General features: G+C 40.4%; 2 protein-coding genes across 7 annotated transcripts; one reads left to right on the top strand and one right to left on the bottom strand.

The window, feature by feature from the left end:
• Positions 1 to 846: 846 nt before the first annotated feature.
• Positions 847 to 10,457, bottom strand: mrpl1 (mitochondrial ribosomal protein L1). The gene is made up of 9 exons (XM_082556085.1): positions 10,344 to 10,457; positions 8,626 to 8,734; positions 8,154 to 8,421; positions 6,959 to 7,042; positions 6,529 to 6,600; positions 6,016 to 6,127; positions 5,314 to 5,414; positions 4,130 to 4,211; positions 847 to 998 (listed from the first exon to the last, which is right to left on the bottom strand). Exons 1-9 carry the CDS (start codon positions 10,372 to 10,374, stop codon positions 898 to 900), a joined length of 960 nt encoding a protein of 319 aa, XP_082412211.1. The 5' UTR covers positions 10,375 to 10,457; the 3' UTR covers positions 847 to 897.
• On the top strand, positions 10,383 to 21,267 carry LOC309719733 (ankyrin repeat domain-containing protein 31-like). Of its 6 annotated transcripts, none has more exons than XM_082556063.1 (15): positions 10,383 to 10,409; positions 10,911 to 10,989; positions 12,202 to 12,272; positions 12,621 to 12,816; positions 13,785 to 14,068; positions 14,149 to 14,310; positions 14,415 to 14,557; positions 14,727 to 14,901; positions 15,148 to 15,293; positions 15,481 to 15,577; positions 15,652 to 15,748; positions 16,431 to 16,851; positions 19,515 to 19,652; positions 20,446 to 20,569; positions 21,016 to 21,267. In XM_082556063.1, the coding sequence occupies exons 4-15, from the start codon at positions 12,653 to 12,655 to the stop codon at positions 21,150 to 21,152; spliced, it is 2,088 nt and encodes a 695-aa protein (XP_082412189.1). In that variant the 5' UTR covers positions 10,383 to 10,409; positions 10,911 to 10,989; positions 12,202 to 12,272; positions 12,621 to 12,652; the 3' UTR covers positions 21,153 to 21,267. The 6 variants fall into 6 exon arrangements, with proteins under 6 accessions (XP_082412189.1, XP_082412191.1, XP_082412190.1 ...); XM_082556065.1 differs by lacking the exon at positions 10,383 to 10,409 and adding an exon at positions 11,483 to 11,659 and having other exon boundaries at positions 10,529 to 10,989; XM_082556064.1 differs by lacking the exon at positions 10,383 to 10,409 and having other exon boundaries at positions 10,529 to 10,989; positions 12,191 to 12,272.
• Positions 21,268 to 21,477: the final 210 nt, after the last annotated feature.

Genomic DNA, 21,477 nt, shown 5'->3' with positions numbered 1-21,477 from the left:
GTCATTCTCAGGTAACATAAGAAAAATGAAGCCATTTGTATGTATTATATATGTATTTGATCTGATCGTGGCTCAAGAGTTGGGAGTTCACCTTGTAATCGGAAGGTTGCCGGTTCGAGCCCCGGCTTGGACAGTCTCGGTCGTTGTGTCCTTGGGCAAGACACTTCACCTGTTGCCTACTGGTGGTGGTCAGAGGTGGCGCCAGTGTCCGGCAGCCTCGCCTCTGTCAGTGCGCCCCAGGGCGGCTGTGGCTACAATGTAGCTGCCATCACCAGTATGTGAATGGGTGGATGACTGGATGTGTAAAGCGCTTTGGGGTCCTTAGGGACTAGAAAAACGCTATACAAATACAGGCCATTTGTTTGAGTGGGGATTGGCTCAAACCTTTAAACATCATGTCGACAGCATGAATTGACTCATGACTGAAGCCTAATGACTTAAAGTTAAAATCATCAAATGCTTTATAGTTTATTGTATTTGAGGACATGTGGAGATTGGAGCATATAGAGCTGTTTATACGTTTAAACGGATTTCAAAGCTTTTGTTAGCTGAAAAAATGATAATTAGGACAGCTTTCACTGACCATGTGGTCAAACAACTATAAATAGAAAGAATAAAAAGATAAAATAAATAAATAATTCAGACAAAACCCCCTCAGACTGTTTCTGGACCTCCTGTCATTCTGTAAAACAATAAGAGTACAGCTGATTTATGGGTTTTAATTTGCCATGTTGTGTTATCATTAATAAACGTCACTTTCCTGTCTTGGTCACCTTTTACCTTTTGTCCCATTTTGCTCTCCTGGGATTTCCTTCTTCGAAAGAACAGATACCAAAACACACGAGCGACAGAACAAAAACTTTATTGACTACAACGCACATATACACAATCTGCACCTCACTCCTCCTTTTCTGGTGATTTCGGGAGAACATCTTCGCTCTTGAACCAAACAGCTTCACTGGTGTGACTGGCGATGATCGCTCGCTCAATGAAAGGTCCTGATACGGAAAGAGGAAAAGAAAGGAAGAAAGACGCTGTCATCATAAAGAACGGCTCTTTTTAAGTGGAGGAGAAGCCAAACACAGACTGAAAACTGATATCTGCTTAATTGCAGGGCTAATGATCACTATCGACTGACAAATGATCCCCCTCCCCTTCTGCTGCAAGTGTTAATGACAACATTTGAAATTAATTAAGTCAAACACATCATAAAAAAGGAAGATACGGGGTGGAGGTGGGTTGCAAAGTGGCTTGCATGTATATAGCAGATGTAGGCAGTCTAAAGGAGCTTAGATGGCAATGAAGCTCCCAGCAAAGAGTTGCTGTGTTGACATTAATGACAGAGGAGGTTGTGATTATTGAGTCAGCAGAGTGTTCACGACTTCTTACGCACTCCGTGACTCTGCTTTGTAACTTTATGCAGTTTACATTTTGTGGCTGAGCTGCTGTGAATCCCAAATGTTTCCAGTTTGACATAATACCACATAGTTACCTTAGAATATCTAGGCTCAAATTTGGCCTCAAAGCACTGATGATATCTGAGCTTCAGCAATGTATTTGTATCAATGTATTTTTTTTCATAAATCCAAAAATATCCCCACCGTCACAACGCAGCTACCGATAATACTGGTTACAGACTCCTGTTTGTCAGATTTACAGAATAAATTCATACTTTTTAATAAATAATTCACATTTAAAACATTTACATTTACAAATGAAAAGTTCTATTTCTCCAGGCAGAATCTCCACCATGTCCGAGGTAACCTGGACTGACTCGTATTACTGAGACACTACAATCCTAAACCTGTTAATGGAGCATCATCTTGCATTAAGTTATGTTAAACAGCTTCTTTCCATCTCGTCCTCTTTTCTCTGTCTTTGGCTTACAAACTCTCTGCAGTCTTATTTCTCTCACGTATTTACTTTTAACATACTTATGAATAGTTATTTCAGCACTGCGTTCCCCATCGTCTCCCGTCCTCTGCATTTATATTATTTTTTATTAGCATATTATGTCTTTGGTCGTGAATAACTCCCATCAGCCCCTTGGGGGGAGCTGGTCTCTTCTTCATACCCACACGCTGTATTTCCGCACTTTTCTCTCTGTTTTTAAGCACTTATCTCTGAAGTTTACTCTTGTTTTTGCCCACGCTGCTGCCATTAGCCTCTGTCTAAATGACTCTTAAAAACAGTAATGGAAATAAAGAAGCCAATCTAACAGTAAGTATTCCTGATATTCGCATTTTCTGATGCTTCACTACTGGTTGCCGAGGTAATTAAATTCTGCCGCGGGGTCCTTGTGTGATCCTTGTCAGGGATTTGTAACGTTTGCTGGCACAAGCTCAAAGACGCGTCTCTGCTGACGAGAGTTCAGCAGAGCCCAGGTGGCCCGGCTCGACGCCTTCATCGCCAAATGAAGCAGAGCCGTAACGATGCACCGAGTGAGACATTTCACTCAACCGACGTTGCGTTGAGGATGCCGCGCGTAGCCGAGCGGGTTCAGCAGAGCATTAACGCTTCAAGGGTGAGCGGTGAAGACTCCCACAGGGATCGTCGTCAGGCTGAAACTGCACACACTCAGGTTTACTGCGAGCACTATAAACAGAAGCATCTGCTGCGCGTGCAATCACACGGCTGCTGCCAGGAAACGGCGTGATGACCTCTGCCAGAAAAAGTCCTGTTTCTCTTCTTTTTGAGGTTTTGAAGGGTCAAAAACAAACAAACAAGCAAACAAACAAACAAACAAACAAACAAACAGGCAACCGCTGGTGTCAGCCTCCTACTAGATGCACATATGGTGTCAATTTCAAAATTCTATGCCATGTTATTATCAATTTATGACAAGCTTCTCAGAGAACTTGACCCCTGACCTTTGACCTTGAGGTCACTGAGATTCGAACTCATCCGAGATCTTTAGTAGAAGCACCTACAGTTTCAATTTGAAAATTCTAGGTGACTTCACAACATTTTCACAGAATTTGACCTCTGACCTTTGGGTCAAAGTCGCTGAGATTTGGACTCGTCCTGCTAAAAGCAGATGCACGTACGGGATCAACGAAGCTCCAACGTCGTTGTTCTTATGTTATCACATTCACAAACTCAGGCGTCCATGTGGGGTGACGACATTACCCCATCAGCCTGAGGGATGAAAGTGAGTTTGATTTCCATCGTAACGAGCAACACAACCCTGCAGAGCTGCTAGTCTGGCTGTAAACCTCTGGAGGCCGTTCCTTTTTAATATGTTGCATTCACGGGGCTCATTCTGCTCGTTTTTCCCCCATACGTTAAAACATGAAGCGATTTTATTTTTTTGTAAAATGAAACGATTGCAGGTATGATTGAAAACTGACATGCAGGACCAAAGCAAACTTTCAAGAAATTAACTCCATTCTATAATTTTATGAGAAGTATGAGGAAAAACAATAAACGATAAGAAAACCATTATTCTTTATTCTGCTGAAGAGACAAAGGTTTAGTGGTACTACGGTCTACACGAGAGAGATCGGAGTTCTCTCTATATGCACGGCTCCAGTTTAGATGGCGTCAGTGGTTTAAAGAGTCCTTTGTGAAAGCTCTGCAGTTTACTTCAGCGGGGAAAATGTTAATAACGTGGTATTTAGCAAGCTCAAAATTAGTTTTTAGATCGTTTAGGCCTTTCTCTCTAATGAGAATCCATTAGCTGATGATTACACTGCATCCTGTAAATCGAACAAAGTGGAGGAAAATGCAGAGAAATTACTGAACGAACTACAGCTTGATGGAAAAGCTGCTGACTCCTCTGCTTCCCTTCTTGATTTATAAGAAGAGAACCTGGACAAACGGCCATAATTTTTAACTCAGGGGTCATAGTTTTTGTTTAGGTTTACCATTACACCTCAACGTCACGTCATACACTTTTTACGCTGCAGTGTTATGGTATGAAAATAAGTGGAACTCTCTTGAGGGAGTGATTGACACTCACAGGAAGAAGGCTCTGGGTTCAAAACTCTAGAAGCTTTCTATCGAGCATTCAAGCAGACAAAAATAAATCAAAAGTCTGCTATTTTTTCCCTGCGAGCTATAAAAGCAGAGGTAGGGCTTGGGGAACTGTCGGAGGGTTTTTGCTGTTGGTTTTGGTGAACATACATACCCAAGCTGGCTGGTCGGTGTGAACAAACATCAACCAGGATTGTCTGCAGGTTGGCGAAGATGTGCTCACTGGGCATGTCGAGCTAAGCAGAGGAGAGAAAACAAAATGTCTGAAACGTCCGATTATATTTACCATTTCTGAAATCCTCTGTATGTTCATACTGGCGAAAAATCAATGTGCTGCATTTAAACAAATAACGCCAGCATTTCAAGTTAATTTCACACATGTAGTGCACCCCTGAGCACTTCATGGACTCACCCGACAGAAGTGCATGCAAGAGTTTAAATGTCTGCCAGAACCCTAACCAGTGATGTCACACTGCAGCCTCCTGCTAAAGCTATCCAGGGAGATCTCCAACCTTGACCCCACAGAGAACTGCAAAGCACATAGCCTGCATATAAAAGATGGACGTGGCAACTGTGACATCACCTGAGTTTGCATTTTGAAGCCTCAATGTTACTTTTTGGTCACCGCCATGTTGGATTTTTTCCCTCATTTAGAAGAGAAGGTGGACAAGCTTGGTTAGCAAGCTGCCAATCACGTGTCAGATCATTTCATTTAGACTTTCTGACTCACTTTTGAAGTTAGCGATTGTGACCACTGAAGAAACTTCTTTTCTTGTAGTTCTGAACCAGCTTCACTTTTCAGCCTCAGAGGCTGACGGTGTGAATGCAAAGCAGATCATTTCCTGCTGTGTTGCAACAAAGTTAAACTGTACCGACCCGACTGTCCTGCGTTTATGTGTGAAAATGTCCTGATATGCTGAGTGCTTATAAACGAGCGAATATGTGTTCTCTGCATTTTAAATTCATGCAGATGTGATAAAAATATATAGAACAGGAAAACACCAAGCCTGTAACCAGCTGATACTACTGTTTTATTTAAAAATGTACCCAGTAGAAGCAAACACACACACACACACATACACACATAAAGCATTTCCTCCCTAAACACACTCCAACATTTCCCTCAACCTTCCTCAGGGCGCATCGATTTTATGTCTCCATCCTTGTGGGAATTTATGCTTTTTTAATCAGGACTTTTTTTCCCCTTTGCTTTGAGCTCTAAAACTTGCAAAACTTAAAACTGCCTCATCGCTGAAAACTTCCTCTGTTGGTTTTGCACACATTCACACAGCTCCTCCCATCAATGCACATTGCATGTACCGGTTTGTTATGACGTACCGTAGCTATCTGGGACCTAACATAGCAGTCGCTCTCCACCATGTACTCGTGACCCGTTTTAAATAGCTCCAACATCTTGGGAACGTTGATACCGACTGAGCCTGAGAGTAAAGGGAGAAAACGGGAGAGAGAATAAGTGATCAGCACTCATTATCTCGTAACGCATTCACACTTTAGACATCCAGTTATGGCTGTCGTCTTCACTGGTTGTGAGTGACACTGGATTAAAACTATCGACTGCTGAATGTGAAACATTTGAACTAAAAATAAAATGTCACTGAAGCCACAACAGAATTTTGAAGCACGAATTAGAAATAATAGAATTTCCTGTCATCATCATCAAAGACTGATATCATCAGCCTTCACTTTGTTGAATAAAAGTAGGCATTAAAATTCCAGTAACTCTTCAGACATTCAATTTTTCCTGATGATCTTTCAGATATTCCTAATTTGGTCACCTCGAGCCAGGAAACAGCCAATCAGCAGGACAGTTAAACGGTGAGGAGCTCAAACAGCTTGTTTCAATCAGAGGTTGGACTGAGATGCAGCATTAAGCAGCAGTATATGATAAATAAGAATTACTTTGAACTATAGCAGACAACCAATTAAAATAAATAAATAAAAAAGGTGCTGAAATTGGACAGGTTCACCTTAACCTTCAACACGGCTGAAGGTAAAAACAACTCTTAACCTGCAGCTCACCTCTCTTGCTCTTTGGAAACTTCTTCCTTAGTTTGTTTTTCAGTGGTACGAGCTTCGGCAGGATGTCGGGAACCGCCACATAGAAGTCTGCTGAAACCTCATCATCCAAGATCTTAAAAAAGAATAAAACCACATGACCAAAAATTAGTTTAAACATTAAGACTCCTGCAGGTTTTGGTCCTCATCTACCCAAATCTGCTGCTATACTGGTGGTCTCCTGTTGTCTCATTACTGTTATCATAAGCTCTGTGCATAAACTGGACCTGTGGAGACTGAGATTTTCAGGCTGTGAGGTCTGACCTGTGGACTGCCTGCCTGCAAAAGATGTGTGCTGTCAATTCTTTAAAAAGTCAGTTTTAAAGTTTTTTAATAATTTAACAGTTTGCCTCACAAACAAGTAAACAGCACAGAAATTTGGAGAGAAACAGAAAAGTAATACTTTTTTTCAGTTTTCCCGGTAAACTCGATCTGACCTCACGGGATGTGCCGTTTAGCTCAGTTTAACCAACTCACCGGCTGTATGAGCTCCACTCCTCCAGCAAACACCGCTCCGTTCTCCCGAGCAACTGTGGCTTGATTAGCATCCTGCAGAGACACAACCAAAGACACCCACGCCCATTTAAATCTGATTTGGGTGCGTCAACGTCTGGCAGACCCCAACGATGTCATTCATTATGACCGTTAACACGCTCATCTAAGTTACAACCCACGGCCTGCGCAGCTTGACAGGAATATTAATCAAACCCTGCTCGTCGGGTTCTACGATAAAAAGCAGCCACGACCGAAGCACATTCATTACAGACAAACAGGGAGACAAATAAAAGGTGCTGCTGCTGCTGCACATCTGAATCATGCACCGACAAAATTAAAACAATTCATCAACAACAGACACACAAATGGCTACGAAATGAAGATTCAGTGAGGCTAAAATAAAAGTTTTTACCTCTGTAAAAACTAAAACTCTGTTCATCTCTGCCTTGAAGGCGTGCGGTAAGTGCACAGTGCTGACGAAGGGGTCGACTTTTTTCTGCAAGGAGGAAAAACAGAGTAATTTATTATGAGTAACAACACCGGGTATGCTGCAGGAAAAGAGCAAAAGAATCTGGAAACAAATAAGGAAAAGCGAGGATGTCAATCACAGAGCAGGCCTACATAATCAAGCATTAAAGTTATTCAGCCACCACTTTAATTTTTCATTTCTCTAGAGAGTTCATAATTCATAATGCATGGGAACATTAGTTCTGCAGTGACAGACAGCTAAGAGTAAGACAGAGTTTGTCTCCCGTGGACCCTCTGGACAGCACAGCAGCAGCTCTGCAGCCCTGCGATGTGTAAGAAAGAACGAAAAGAAGCACTCGTGAGGCTTTTATTCCTCGGTGCCGCGCTGTTTTCAGCAGATTAACTGAAACTGCTCGTGCTGCAAAGATTGATGTCATGAATAACCCTCAGATTGGTGGAAGCGAGGCGTGACAGTGACAGCCAGAATGGGAAAGCACCAAATAAATCCAAATAAGTCTGCCAAGTGTGACTGCTAAAATTTGTCTTCGGCACACACACAAACACGCACAAACACACACACTGGCAGATGATCAACCCTCATCAGGATGTTCTCTTCTATTCTGAGGTTCCAGCTTGATGATAAAAGGAAAAGCAGCCCGTGGTTTCTGGGACACTAAAAGGGTTTGATGGAACCAACGTGTGAATAGCAACAAAGTCAGAAAAGCAGGGAGCAGTTTGAAGCCATGATGTGAATCACCTTGCTGTGCTCAGAAGACTGGGCTCCAGCAATGTTAACATACATGGTAAATGTCAAAGTAACATCCACAGAGGACCCAAGGATTGAACAGAGAAACAGCCCTCTTCGTCAATATGCTTGCACTGAAATTTCTTTGAAACTGAACCAATTCTGTTCTGGAGAATTTATAGCACATGATGCAGCTGCTGTGTGTATTTTTGTGTTTATAGTAGTTATAATGTCTGCTGCCTTCTTGTCCAACATATTAATGAAAAACGCTTCTCTAATCACTTCCACCTGGCAGAGAACACAATTAAAAAAACCTCCCCTAGTACCACAGTTAGCCGTCCTTGTCTTTGTGCCATTCAGTCAACATGAGTTTCAGTGTTTTTGTCATTATTACCTTCTTCTCCAGCTTCATGTCCAGCTTCAGATCTATGTAAACCGGCTGATTGTGGGGAGTGAAGTCTAACGCCTGGAATTTCTTCAGCATGTCAATTGCCTCCGCTGGGTCATGCAGAGTCCGTGGGTAGTACCTCATAACATATACGTCATCCACAGGCGCCCATCCCGTCTTACCGAAAGGCTTATGTCTGTTTTTGTCATCGATGACCCTCTTCTCTTTCTTCACCTCCTTTTCTGCGTTGTCTTTTTTGTCTTTCTTTAGTGTCCTGGCAATCAAAAGGGGAGATGTTAACCTGAGAAATATCTGAGTCACCAGGTCAGCATCTAATTTCTCTCAATTTTATTGTTCGCACTAACCAGAAAACTGCTCAGAATGGGAAAAATGGGGTGAGTCAAGCAGAGAAAAACCCCCACCTTTAGAGCCAGTAAATCATTTCTGGGTGACAAGCTTTAAAGGTCTGTAAACTCACTTGACAGCTGCAAAAGTTCTGACAGGTAGATTCCTTGGTGCAGTCTGTGAGACACCTGAGTAAGCTGGACCGCTGGCACTCAGTAGCTGCCTCTGACATCGTGCTAAAACTGTAAAGACAGGCGAGGAAAAAAGCTTCATAAGGAGTTTAAACAAACAGACACGTGCTGTTTTTTTCCTGTGGGACACAACATCAAACTGCACACCATAATTAAGAGAAACGCTCTGTGATTTTATAAAACATTTTTAATGAACTTTGCATAAACTAAATGCATCAAAGTATCTTTTTATTTCCAGCAGACAAGCTGATGATGAGCATCGGTGTTTAATGCTACCTAATTTAAGTATACCACTGTCTTTTGCATGACAAGCACTTCTCCCTGATGTGCATCTGCATCAGTGAGTTCATCAATTTAAAAAAATCATGGTTTACAGTCTCATTCTGGTAAAAACTCTTCCACAAAGAATGAAACCCACACTGATGGTGTAAGTTTTAGCAGTACCGATCATAAACTGTTTAAGTGAATCTAAATGTTTCTTTGAATGTTTTATTGATGTTGTGCTGCCAGGATGGAAGACATGTTTTATCATTAATATCAGCTTCATAAATACAATGTGGAAGACTTTTGGGAGGACATTATTGAAATTATTTTATAATAACAAGAAGAGGTCAACTAAACATATATTTTTATGCTATTGCTAGTTTTCTGTATTGATGCTCTGCTCTCTTTTGTTTTTTAATTATTTTGGCAGTGACATGCTAAAGCTTTTTAGGATGGGTTAGCGAAATGGCAAAAGCTGTTGTGATTTTGTTAATGCCAGCCCTACTGTAAATGTCTTGTAATGCTGGCATCAATTCATCGGGAGAAGAACACTTTATTGAAAACCTGAAATATTAATGGCTTCCTTGCAAGTTTTACCTGCAAAGTATTAAGTGTTTATCTATTTGGAAATTCTTCTCAGTACAGTAAATGTGAAAATAAAAAGAAATTATACCTTCCAATACTAACCGATGGGAGTTTCCTAATGAAGTGGTGTAAGTTTTGGCTATGGCTCATGTATTTTAAAAACATATTCATTTTTGGATGACTGTTACATTACACTGGTTGCACTGCATTGGTTTTACTGGTCGGTCAGACCACTTACGATCAAATTAGGATAACTGACACAATGAAACGACTGTTGGGCGATATCATATTTAAAATCCAACATTTTAATTTACATCAAGAAAATCGTTGGTTTCAAGTAAATTGTCACAAAAATTCGTTAATAATTTATATGATTTTTAACCCGGCATATGGCGACCCAAATTAACTCTTAAAATACGACTGCAATGACAGCTTCTGACCTGGTTGTTACCGCACATCACGGCTGAAAGGAAACATAACATGAAAATCTAATTAATTTAAGAAGTATCTGGTCAATCAGAGCAATGCCGATTTAAAGTGTATCAAAAATTAAAATAAAATCAAATATTGTTGATTCGTGAGAAAATTAAGTGACGACAAACAAGCTGATAATATGTTAAACAGTCAAACAGCAGGTTGGCTATTGGTTAGCTAACAGTGAAGCCAAAAGGCTACACAAAGAGATCTCTGAATCGAGCCCAGAGACAAAAGCGAGAAAACAGGAAAGGACAAACGCAGCCTATAAACACATGCCTTTATTTTTTTTTAATGTCATCTAAAAAGAATCCAATTTCACAACAAAACAACTGACCTTTCCACACAGTACGCGTGCAGGTTGCCATGTCAGGGAATCGCGCTTGGCCGTGTGAAAACAGAGGTAGGGAATAAATGGTTCCGCCTCGGAAACGATCAAATGTTAGTTGAAAAAACGGAAAAGTTTTAGTTCTGCTGCATATTCTGAAACAAAAAACATACATAAATAAAAATATAAACTACCTGACAACAGTCTGAGGGTGGTACATTTTCATTCGGCATATATTTATTTAATTAATATTTACTTATTATGATAAAAAACTAAACGAATGTAGAGACAGCTGTACTCTACTCGCTGCTATAGGAAGAAAATTGAGCATTATAAAAGTTTTGAACTAAAACCTGGACGCCGAATTTTAGGTTTCAAACCATCCTAGCTATGTATAAATTATCTAAGACATGGTTTATCTTATTATCTCTATACGACCATATTTTGGAGAAACGATACATGAGAAATATTATATGACTTAATATTAAGGTCACTGAAAAAAACCCAATAGGATTCCTGGGTGGATAACGAGAATTTTTTTATTTATCTATTTTTTATTTCATACATATTGCGCAGGCGCGTAGTTTCCCGCCACTGTCCTACCAGATATGCTACACCATACCAGGACGAAGATAATTTTTCCCACTATTTACAGGTAATTAAGCGTTTGTTACTAACATTAATATTATCTATTAATAGAAAATCATGAGTGGAGCCTGAGTTATTTCTCACTGAGCTTTAGCATTAGCCTACCGTAAAAAAGGGAGTGTATGTTGCATGTTATCTAATTGTATTAGAACAACTTCTTTACTAGTTAGCGGTGGTAAAATAGCTCCTGCCAAAACAGTTGTGACTATTAGAAATATTGGCTCCAAATATTTTGTCTTTGTGTGTTTCTTTATATGGAAAAATGGCTTTGGATTTACCTGTGGAAGCTAGCATATATATAATTTCTTTCTGTAACACTGAATTAAATTGACATCTCAGATTTGATTGATGATTCTATCATATGCAGAATGACCGCTGAAGTTAAAAACTGGTTTAGATAACCCATTTAGCTGCTCTGATGTATCTCAACATGGGTGTCAAGTTATGATATTGCTTATAGAAGGACTTGGATATTATGGTAAATGCCTGTATTTATATAGGCTCTTTACTAGTCCCTGAGGACCACAAAGCGCTTTACACATCCAGTCATCCACCCATTCACACACTGGTGATGGCAGCTACATTGTAGCCACAGCCAACCTGGGGCGCACTGACAGAGGCGAGGCTGCCGGACACTGGCACCACCGGGCCCTCTGACCACCACCAGTAGGCAACAGGTGAAGTGTCTTGCCCAAGGACACAACAACCGAGACTGTCCAAGCCGGGGCTCGAACCGGCAACCTTCCGATTACAAGGCGAACTCCCAACTCTTGAGCCACTATCGCCTAGATAAATTCAATAAAGTACAGTCATATCACCCTAATTGTAGGTAAATAGGAGACAGGGTACTTTATTGTCTATTATATCTAGAAGTAGCTTTTGTATTAATCCTACTTTGAATCATGTCCTTCTAATTTTAATCAGCCCATGACATTATTTGACATAAATATGTGTAATTTCCTGTTATTTGTGACCACTTAATAATTAACGTACTTCAGTAAATATGTCCTAATGAGCAAAACTGTCAGTCGTTTATTAAGCAACACAGCTGGTTTTCCTTCAGACCCAACTAAGATTTCTTTGGGATTGCCATACACTTTTCTGTCCAGGAAAAACTTTGCTTACTAAAGAACATGCACTAAAATATCTAATATCGGAAAAATATTTTTGTTGAGATCTGGTAAAAGATTTTGAGATGATTGTTTTAGTCTCTCCACAGAGCCCATCAACAGCAGGAAGTTTTGTTCATCAGTGGCCAAATGTGGTGGTGACAGCATGCACTCAGTCAGTGTAAGTTTCTACAGTATAAGAAGTGTCTACCACTAAAAAATAATGTTATTTAGTTCTTGGCCACTAACTTTGTGTTTTTTGAAGCATGAAAGGGTGCAGTTCATTCACAAATGCTGTGGTAATACACAATGAATAAAGTTTTTTTTTAACGATTTCTTAGTAATGGATGGAAAATGGAAAATTTATTATATCTGTCTTGAAAACAAACACATGTTGACCTCATGCTGCCATCTAGTGGCAGTTATTACAACAGTTTTTTTAGCTGAGGATAGAGAATTTGCTCTTATATGAAGTTTGATATTGTAAGCTGTCCATCATTTATGGGGTGAAGTAATTTTACTGTTGCAGGTTCATCTCATCCTGATGCTGATGAGGAAGACATGAATTGTGGTGGAGCTGCATTGGACTATTCAAAGAAAGAAATAAAGGATAAAGGCTCTGGGCCTATAAACCATCAACAGCACCTGATGAAAGTTGAGCATCTTGAAAGCATCAGAGCAGATAATTCATATGAAATGAACAGACATAGGACTGCTGCACTTAGGTAAGTGCAGTGACTAACTGTCCCGACCATATAGGTTATGGAGAAAATAAAGTGAGGACAGATATTTCTTGAACAGATTTGCAACCTTTGATGTTAAAAGCATACCCTGTACATTGCTACAAGATGTCATGTCTGAAAGTCTTTTAGGTTTTAGCTCCTGTTTCTCAGAAAGCTGGGAGTTTGAGGTAATGTTACTTATTAAGTGGCATAAAGAGCTTTGGACTGCAAAGCATCAGTGCCACTGCGACAGGAAGCTTCAGCCACATTTGGCTTTAAACTTTCTCTCTCAGGGGTCATTTAACATGTGAATACAGCCATAGTAAGTGACTGTAACTTATGTGAATGTCAGACTGGGATGACAAGGAGGATAAAAATTGGCTTGAAAGTAAAGAGTGGTTTACATTAGTGTTAATGGGTGCCATTTTTGTAACTTTCAGGCTTGTACAGCTGTCTGAAGTAGGGAAATAAATTAGAATAGCTTTGTTGTGAATTCAGCTGGATTAAAATACAGTTGATGTGAGCATAGAGTTTAATTGCAGAGAGAAACAAACAGATGCAATGTTAGTTGCATGAGCTGCTTACACTAAACACATACTGGTTTTCTGTTGTTGTGAGGATCTTGTTTTCAGAACTAAATCCTCATCCACTCAGTTTTTGGTTCCTTTGGTAAGATTTGGCCTGGTTTGGTGGCAAAAGTTTGTCTCTGTTGGAAAAATCCTGACAATAAGTTTCGTGCCAGACTGAATCTCGTAACAATGTTAAAAGGCACTGATGAAAACAACATGATTCATGAAATCAGGAACACAGGTGACATGCATGTTGTTTAGTTTCCGAACTTTTGATTGTCAGATCTTTTTATTGTGCTGCAAACAGAATATACTGTGTGATGATTATGAGCAGATTACAGAAGCATAAACTTGGTGTCAAAGTCCTAACTTGTGGCTGTCACGTCTGTTTCATGCTTCCAGAGACAACCTGGAGATGACCCAGAACTTCAGTCAAGAGAACTACAGAACTGGAGATCTGTCTTCTTCAGACGATGACTCGTTAAGCTTGTTGAAGGATCTCAGTCCCAGGCAAAACAAAGAAGTAGCTCGGGTTGTGCTCATAGCTGATTCAGATCCAGAAGCAGGGAACAAAGAGACAAAACAGAAAAGAGAGATGAAAATAAATCATCTTAAACCAACTGAACCTGTGACATCCAACTGTATCCAGTCTACATCAGGCTACGGAGAAGCTTCATCACAAGCAGGTAATTACCGTCATTACGTTATGTCACATGTTTTAGCTTAATTTATGTTTACAAATCTGCTTTTAATTATCTTATTCAAGCAAAAGTCTCACGACGTGTGAAAATTCCCTCCCAAAAAAACCTTCACAAGAGAAATGGAACGGGAGAGACTCTGCTACACGCTGCATGCAAGAAAGGAGATCTCATTCAAGTCAAAATGCTCATTCAAGCAGGAATCAGTGTCAACATGGAGGACTACGCAGGTGTGTCACAGCTCAATCACATCTGTACTCTGACAGCGTCATCCTCTGTCTGTCATCAAACACAAACTCCATTGTGATCACTAAATATTGACTTCAACTATCAGGATGGACGGCTCTTCACGAGGCGTCTGCTGTGGGTGATGAAGCGGTGGTGGAGCAACTGTTGAAGGCTGGAGCTGATGCTAATGTTAGAAGCTTTGATGGAGTGACACCTCTACATGATGCTGTTTTCAGTGGACACTATCAGGTGATGGACAAACTTTTAAGGTGCAGAAAATTGTTTTTTGTAACACTTTCCACATGTCGGTAGATGCAAAGTTTCACAAACTTTACAAACTTTGATTCATCTGTCATGCTGCATTAGATAGAATGCCCTTGAGAAATAGTTTGATGTGAAATTCATGTGTGCTGCGCAGGTAGTGAAGCTTCTCCTTCAGTCTGGAGCAAATGCCAGCGACAGGAACACTAGTGGCCTCAGTGCATTAGATATGGCAAAGGAAGAACACATCAAAGAGCTGCTCAGGACTTTCCAGGTTTCTTCTGTTAATCACACAAAGTCCTATAATGCATCTTCAAAGCACAGAGAACCAGGTGAGCAACACCAGAGTGTCTTATGTAGTATTTATGTCACTGCCGTGCAGCAATAGTAGATACAAAACCCACGTTCTTCTCTTGCAGGCTGGGTTGTTGTTATGGTGAAGGGAATACCACTGAGCTGCTTTTAGAGCTGGAGATGAAAACTAATAGATTAACTAATAGAATCTAAACCATAGGACACAGTGCTGAGTGGCTGGATGAGCAGTAGAGAAATGAAATCTGAATGTTGGATTGTTTCAGGTGCCACGTCCTCAGAGCCTCGCTGCCAGAGCAGTCCTAACTGCAGTGAAACATCCAACCTACAGTGGAGGGATTCAGGTGATAAAGGCGGAGCCAGGGGGCCCAGAGATTTTGAGCTGAGACAGAAAGATGCCACCACTCATAATGTGAGAGCGTGTTACACTTTCAGTAGACTGTCAGCTAAGCTGGATTTAATGGGCATGGACAAAAACAGTTCTTTCAACCATTCAATAGGCCTAATTAACAAATTACATGTATTATCACTTTATTGAAAGGTTCACAGGTGTGACTATTTTGATGCGATAATCTGTCTCTTATTTTTTTATTATATAGCCGAGTCATTCAGAGGCAATAACAGTGATTTTGGAGGAGGTCAGAAGGAAACAAACAGAAATGTCAACTTGGCCTCTGACAAGTCTGAATGATGCAGGTAAAAGCTGCGTTAAAAGACAACCAGAAAGATACTAAGCGTGTTTTATTGACCATATTTGTGCTTTTTTACAGACAGATATCATGCAGCTCTAACGGAGATCCAGAGTGTGCTGATTGAGGTGCTCGCCAAGCAGCAGTCAGAGAAGGAAAATCTTGCCCGAAAATATCGGTCAGTACAGGAACTGCTCTCATCTTTGGCCTAAACGAAACTTTGTGAGAAAGCACCTTGCTTTTTCAGACTTTCAGGACATATCTACATTAACTGAACAGTAATTGTGTACTGTTTTCAACAGAGAAACTATATTTCCTAAAGTGAGCAAAGAGTTTGGCAATGTCATTCATTTGTTTTCAGTAAGTAGTGCCTCCACCACAATAAGAGTTGGCTGGAATGGTGGTGAAAGTGAGATATTTAAAGTCTTTCCTCAATTTTGATGGAAGTTTGACCTGTTTTACCTCTGGTTGTTTAAACCACGCAACTAAAGTGAAACTAAGTTACATCAATATATTTTATTACGGGGAACTTAACAATGGCTGATGTTCTTGTGTTGACTTTTATTTAATTAAAATTTGAATCAGATTCTTTTTTTTTTCATGACTGATAAAATGGGTCATGATAGATGAAATTTAAGAACCACTGGATTAACAGCTAACTCTGTTGCCTTCTTGTGTTAAATAAAATGAATTACATGATATTTCATTGTCACTGGTCCAACAGCAGTAGAAACTAAATAAAGGTATTTCAAGTATTTAGAAATACGCTGTGCTTCGGTTTATTGCTGTGATGGTTTTTAATGAATCTATTCCAGTCTTTACTTCAAGTGTAACACTCTTCTTTGATTTTCTTGGTGTAGGAGTGTGCCTGACTGCCTTCGTCACTGTTTGCTAAAAAGTCAGATCTCATCCCTTGCTTCATGCCAGAGAACCTTGATAGAGATACTCCAGAACCAAATGTATTTGGTGGAAATGTACATTACCACGAGAGCCAAACTTTCACTGGATTCTTCAAAACCCAGAGAAACACGTGGATATAATCAATGTAGTTGTAAAGCACCTACACCTGCTAACCTGTTGAGGTCGACCAGATGCGACCAGTCAGCCAGTAGCTGTCCAGACACTCCACAACCAGGAATTGCTTTAGAGCATTTCAGTATAATGATCAGACGAAAAAATGCTTTGATTCAGAACAGAGTCGTGGACAACAGCAGACGTCTCTCTGTGCTCATCCAGAGGGGAATCATCTCACCTGGAAGTGCCCTACAGCTGCTGTTGAAGGTCAGCAGAAAGTCTTACTGTTTTTTATCATGTGACCATGTGAACCTTTTAATAACAATGAGTAATGACTGGCTGCTATTCTACAATTTACATATCAATATGTAGTTTTTTTTACCAATTCATTGGTTACTCCCACCATGTGTGAAGATACAAACTGTTATACTGGTATCATAGTCTTTTTGCTATTATAAAACATAAACAAATAACATAAAGCAGCGGTCGGGCATAAACCGGTCCGTGGCGCAAAAAAGGTTGGAGACCGCTGACATAAAGGATCCATAGTCAGGATTGCAGATTTTGTTTGTCTATCTTGGAGAGGACATATCAAAGAGGGAAAATCTGAACAACTTCATTTTCTTAATTTCTGGAGATTTTTTGTGGCGTTACTACTTTAATATAGGGTTGAAATATCTGCATTTATGTAAAGAAAAAACATCAGACACCAGGTGACGGTGTTACTCGTATAGTTAAGATAAGAAAAAATATTGACAAGATTATTGAAATTAAAAAAATAGTTTTCAATTTTTTTATTAAAAGACTTGATTGATAACTAAGTTTGATACGAAATGTTTGATAACAGACAAATACACATTGTCGGGATTTGTGCAGATCAGGACTGTAAAAACCATTGTTGAACAGGCAGTGTTCAAGAAGCGTGGTTAACGTAGTTGTCAGTGAGGCTAAGTCTCCAAACTCAGGGTGCTGGTTTAGCTCAGTGCGTTAAGCAGGTGACCACATGCCATATGGCAGCTGGCCTGGATTCAAGTCTGACCTGTGGCCCTTTACCGCATGTCTTTTCTCTCTCAGTTAACTGATACTTGAGATTTGTCTGTGAAGGTTCTCAGTCATCCAGGTCATCGTAGTCAAAGGAGCTTGCAAAGAAAAGCGTCTGGACTTCTTTAAGTTGCTTGAAGACGTTTCACCTCTCATCCGAGAAGCTTCTTCAGTTCTAAGGTCAAATGGTGGAGAGTCCCAGATATAAACCTAGTGGGAGTGACCCCCCACAGAGGGACAAAAGGACCCCCTGATGATCCTCCACGGAGGCCGTGGAGACTGTCAGAAAACGACTACAAGAAGACAGCTCCTTGGAGGACAGGACCAACTTCACACCCGATCAGATCTGCACACTGTTAGACCTCTGCCTCACCACTACATATTTCAAGTACAACGAAGGCTTTTACAGACAAAAACATGGCTGTGCCATGGGCTCCCCCGTGTCACCTATTGTAGCCAACCTTTACATGGAGGAAGTGGAAAGGAAGGCTCTTGGCTCTTTCAAAGGAAGAGTACCCAGCCACTGGTACAGATATGTGGACGACACCTGGGTCAAAATCAAGACACAAGAAGTGGAATCCTTCACTGCGCACATTAATGCTGTGGATAAGAACATCAAGTTCACCAGGGAAGACACAAAGGACAACTGTCTGCCTTTCCTGGACTGCGCTGTGCACATTGAAGAGAACGGCAAACTCAACATCGAAGTTTACCGGAAGCCCACACACACGGACCAGTACCTCCTCTTTGACTCCCATCACCCTTTGGAACACAAACTTGGAGTAATCAGGACCCTACACCACCGGGCAGAACATGTTCCCTCTAAGCCTGAAGGGAAAAAGAAGGAACACACACATGTAAAGGAAGCACTCAAAACGTGCGGCTATCCTAAATGGGCGTTCTTAAAGTCAGCAAAGAGGCACAGAAAAGAAGATCAGACACCAGCGAGGGAGGACAGACGCAACAACATTGTCATCCCCTATGTAGCCGGCGTATCAGAGAAACTCAGGAGAGTTTTCTCCAAGCATGACATCCCAGTGTATTTCAGACCCAGCAACACGCTCAGACAGAAACTGGTTCACCCGAAAGACAAAACGCCAAAACACAGACTTAACAATGTGGTGTATGCTGTACAGTGCAGCGAGGAATGCTCAGACCTCTACATTGGAGAGACCAAACAGCCACTTCACAAGCGCATGGCACAACACAGAAGAGCCACCTCCACAGGACAAGACTCAGCAGTCCATCTGCATCTTAAGGATAAAGGACACTCTTTCGAGGATGCCAATGTTCACATTTTGGACAGAGAGGACAGATGGTTTGAAAGAGGAGTGAAAGAAGCCATCTATGTCCACTGTGAGCGACCATCTTTGAACAGAGGCGGGGGTTTACGACACCAACTCTCTGCCATCTATAATCCAGTTTTGAGATCCCTTCCCAGACGCCTTAACGCCCACTCACATCCTGGGCCATCTGACCTCAGGAATTCGCATGATAAGGTGGGGCCAGGTTTCACAATGAACACACCCGAAACTCTGGCTGATTGGGACCCACGCCCAGTTTCCCACCTTGGCTCAGGCGATTAGAGGATCATCAGGGGGTCCTTTTGTCCCTCTGTGGGGGGTCACTCCCACTAGGTTTATATCTGGGACTCTCCACCATTTGACCTTAGAACTGAAGAAGCTTCTCGGATGAGAGGTGAAAAGTCTTCAAGCAACTTCAAGAAGTCCAGACGCTTTTCTTTGTAAGCTCCTTTGGATACTTGAGATTGAAAAAAACATGGTCAGCCAGGGTGGCAATCCTTGTGTTCTTGATATAGGAAGGAATGTATTCCCTGAAATCTACAACTGCATCGACAGTGAATTTTAAAACAATCTTACTTTTTTCAGGGTCACTGTCACTTTGCTAATGTGCTGGCCGATGGCTCCATTCTGAGTAAAGGAAAGGTGCACTTGGCTCCTGAATGCTGGCTCAAGTCGATTCTTGGGAAAAACATCCCAGTCAGCTCAGCATATGCCTGGGACAAGGTTCGATACCCACTCACGTTATCATAAAAATAATGAATCTCTTGTAGTAGCTCACACAAGCAGCCTGAGGTGATTTTCAGATAGAGCAGCCCGCATGAGGGAAAAATGAATGAGTTCATTCATTACTATCAGACCACTCCTGCGGGTCCTTATGAAGAAGAAAAAGAAACAGAAAATAATTCATAAGTTAAGTGAAAGAAAACTGCTTCCTTTTTCATTGTGCATCTTTATACTGTAATTTGTGGCTTGTGTTGTTTGAATTACCCGAATATGTTGCTGAAATGTGAGTTGTATGTTCTTAAAGTATTTATAGAGCACAAGTTGTCTTTTCTACAATATTTTATACATCTGCTTAACAAATATTTTCATCTACAAATAAATAATGACCATAAAAAATGTGACTTAGATTCAGGTAGCAGAGGAGTATGAGCAGTAGAGCAACTGTGCTCTTGTTAATTTGTGCAGCACATGGAGTAAAGTAACTAAAATATTATTTGAATTGCATCTTTCAAGATAAGTGGAAGCGAATGGATGGATTAAATAAGTTCAACTTGTTGAAAGAAAAATTAAAATTTTCTTCACATATATGGTTAAAAAATACTGTTATTATCACACATGAAATTTCGCTGGATGTAAACTTATTTTTCCTTTGTAGGCTATAAATTATATAGTGTTTGTTGTAGAGCGGTGTTCAAAACTCAGGTTCCACATATCCTACAATTGCTCATTTCTAGACATGGATTTTACTGGTTAGATATTTGTGAACTCTGAACATTTTCTATAATTTCCCCAGGTGACATTCAGAGGCAGATCTTTGTCTTTTTACTTACTGAACATGGAGGGTGATGAAAACACACCACAAAGGTGTCTTGAGGAAAACCGCACAGGCAGTTCTTCTAAAGAGCTGATAACTACTGGTATGTTCATGTCTGCTGACAAGTGTAGCCCCTACATCAGATCCAACACTTCCTGCCTCATGTTTACAGTCAGGTCCCTGCAGCAGGTGGAGAACTAGTTCATGTGGCAATGCTGCAATCCAAAAAAACACTGCCATCGGCAGCTGCGGTCCAAGACAAAGGAGTTCACTTGCAGAATGACAGACTTATTGGAGAGACTGCTGACTATTTCTTCTTTATTTGTTTGCCAAAAGGTATTCAGTAAATAAAGGATTTACAGAGGAGCACTTTGTAAACTGTTCACCACTTTGGAAAATCCTTGAAAACACTACTATGACATTTCTTTTAAGGCTACTCAAACAAACAAAGAGGGCACAAAGGCAGCTGATAAAGCCTAGGTATCAGTCTGTCACAGCATTATTAAGTTATATTGTAGTTCTTTTATTGTATTGTCTTTAATTACGCAGGAACAGACAACTTGAACCATCACATGAAGATCAAGATCATCCATTTGGTGAACGATGAAGAGCTGCTGCCAAATGCTGTAATGGACATGTACTGGGACAAGCTCATAAAGGAAGACTACTCAGAGTCTCAAGACTGAGCAAGTTAATTATTGTAACTTGCTCTACTCATATTTTGACTGTTCTGCTTAGTTATTTTAGGATCATTTGCATTTGCTGTACTTTTTCCTATACACACACACACACACACACACACACACATATGTGTATGTATATATATATATATATATATATATATATATATATATATATATATATATATATATATATATATATATATTTATTTATTTTTATTTATTTTTGAGCTTTGCTAAAATAAAACTTGCTGTAACTTCTCCCTCAAACACAGTCCAAAGTGGTTTATTATTTAACGTGAAGAACAAAGACATTTATCTTCTGCCACTA

This window comes from Aulonocara stuartgranti, assembly GCF_965226115.1.
Source record: "Aulonocara stuartgranti genome assembly, chromosome: 12".
Lineage (NCBI taxonomy): Eukaryota > Metazoa > Chordata > Actinopteri > Cichliformes > Cichlidae > Aulonocara > Aulonocara stuartgranti.
Note: the sequence above shows the minus strand (reverse complement) of the source record. Positions and strands in the feature narration are given on the sequence as shown.

Excerpts from the sequence above, each read along its gene's own strand:
- mrpl1 (XM_082556085.1), bottom strand. The coding sequence starts at position 10,374 with ATGGCAACCTGCACGCGTACTGTGTGGAAAG. Across the intron at positions 8,735-10,343 it reads CACGCGTACTGTGTGGAAAG|TTTTAGCACGATGTCAGAGG; the intron begins GTCAGTTGTTTT and ends CTGTCTTTACAG. Across the intron at positions 8,422-8,625 it reads AGAACTTTTGCAGCTGTCAA|GACACTAAAGAAAGACAAAA; the intron begins GTGAGTTTACAG and ends TTTGATTGCCAG.
- LOC309719733 (XM_082556063.1), top strand. The coding sequence starts at position 12,653 with ATGAATTGTGGTGGAGCTGCATTGGACTATTCAAAGAAAGAAATAAAG. Across the intron at positions 14,558-14,726 it reads TTTTCAGTGGACACTATCAG|GTAGTGAAGCTTCTCCTTCA; the intron begins GTGATGGACAAA and ends TGTGCTGCGCAG. Across the intron at positions 19,653-20,445 it reads CAGCATATGCCTGGGACAAG|GTGACATTCAGAGGCAGATC; the intron begins GTTCGATACCCA and ends TAATTTCCCCAG.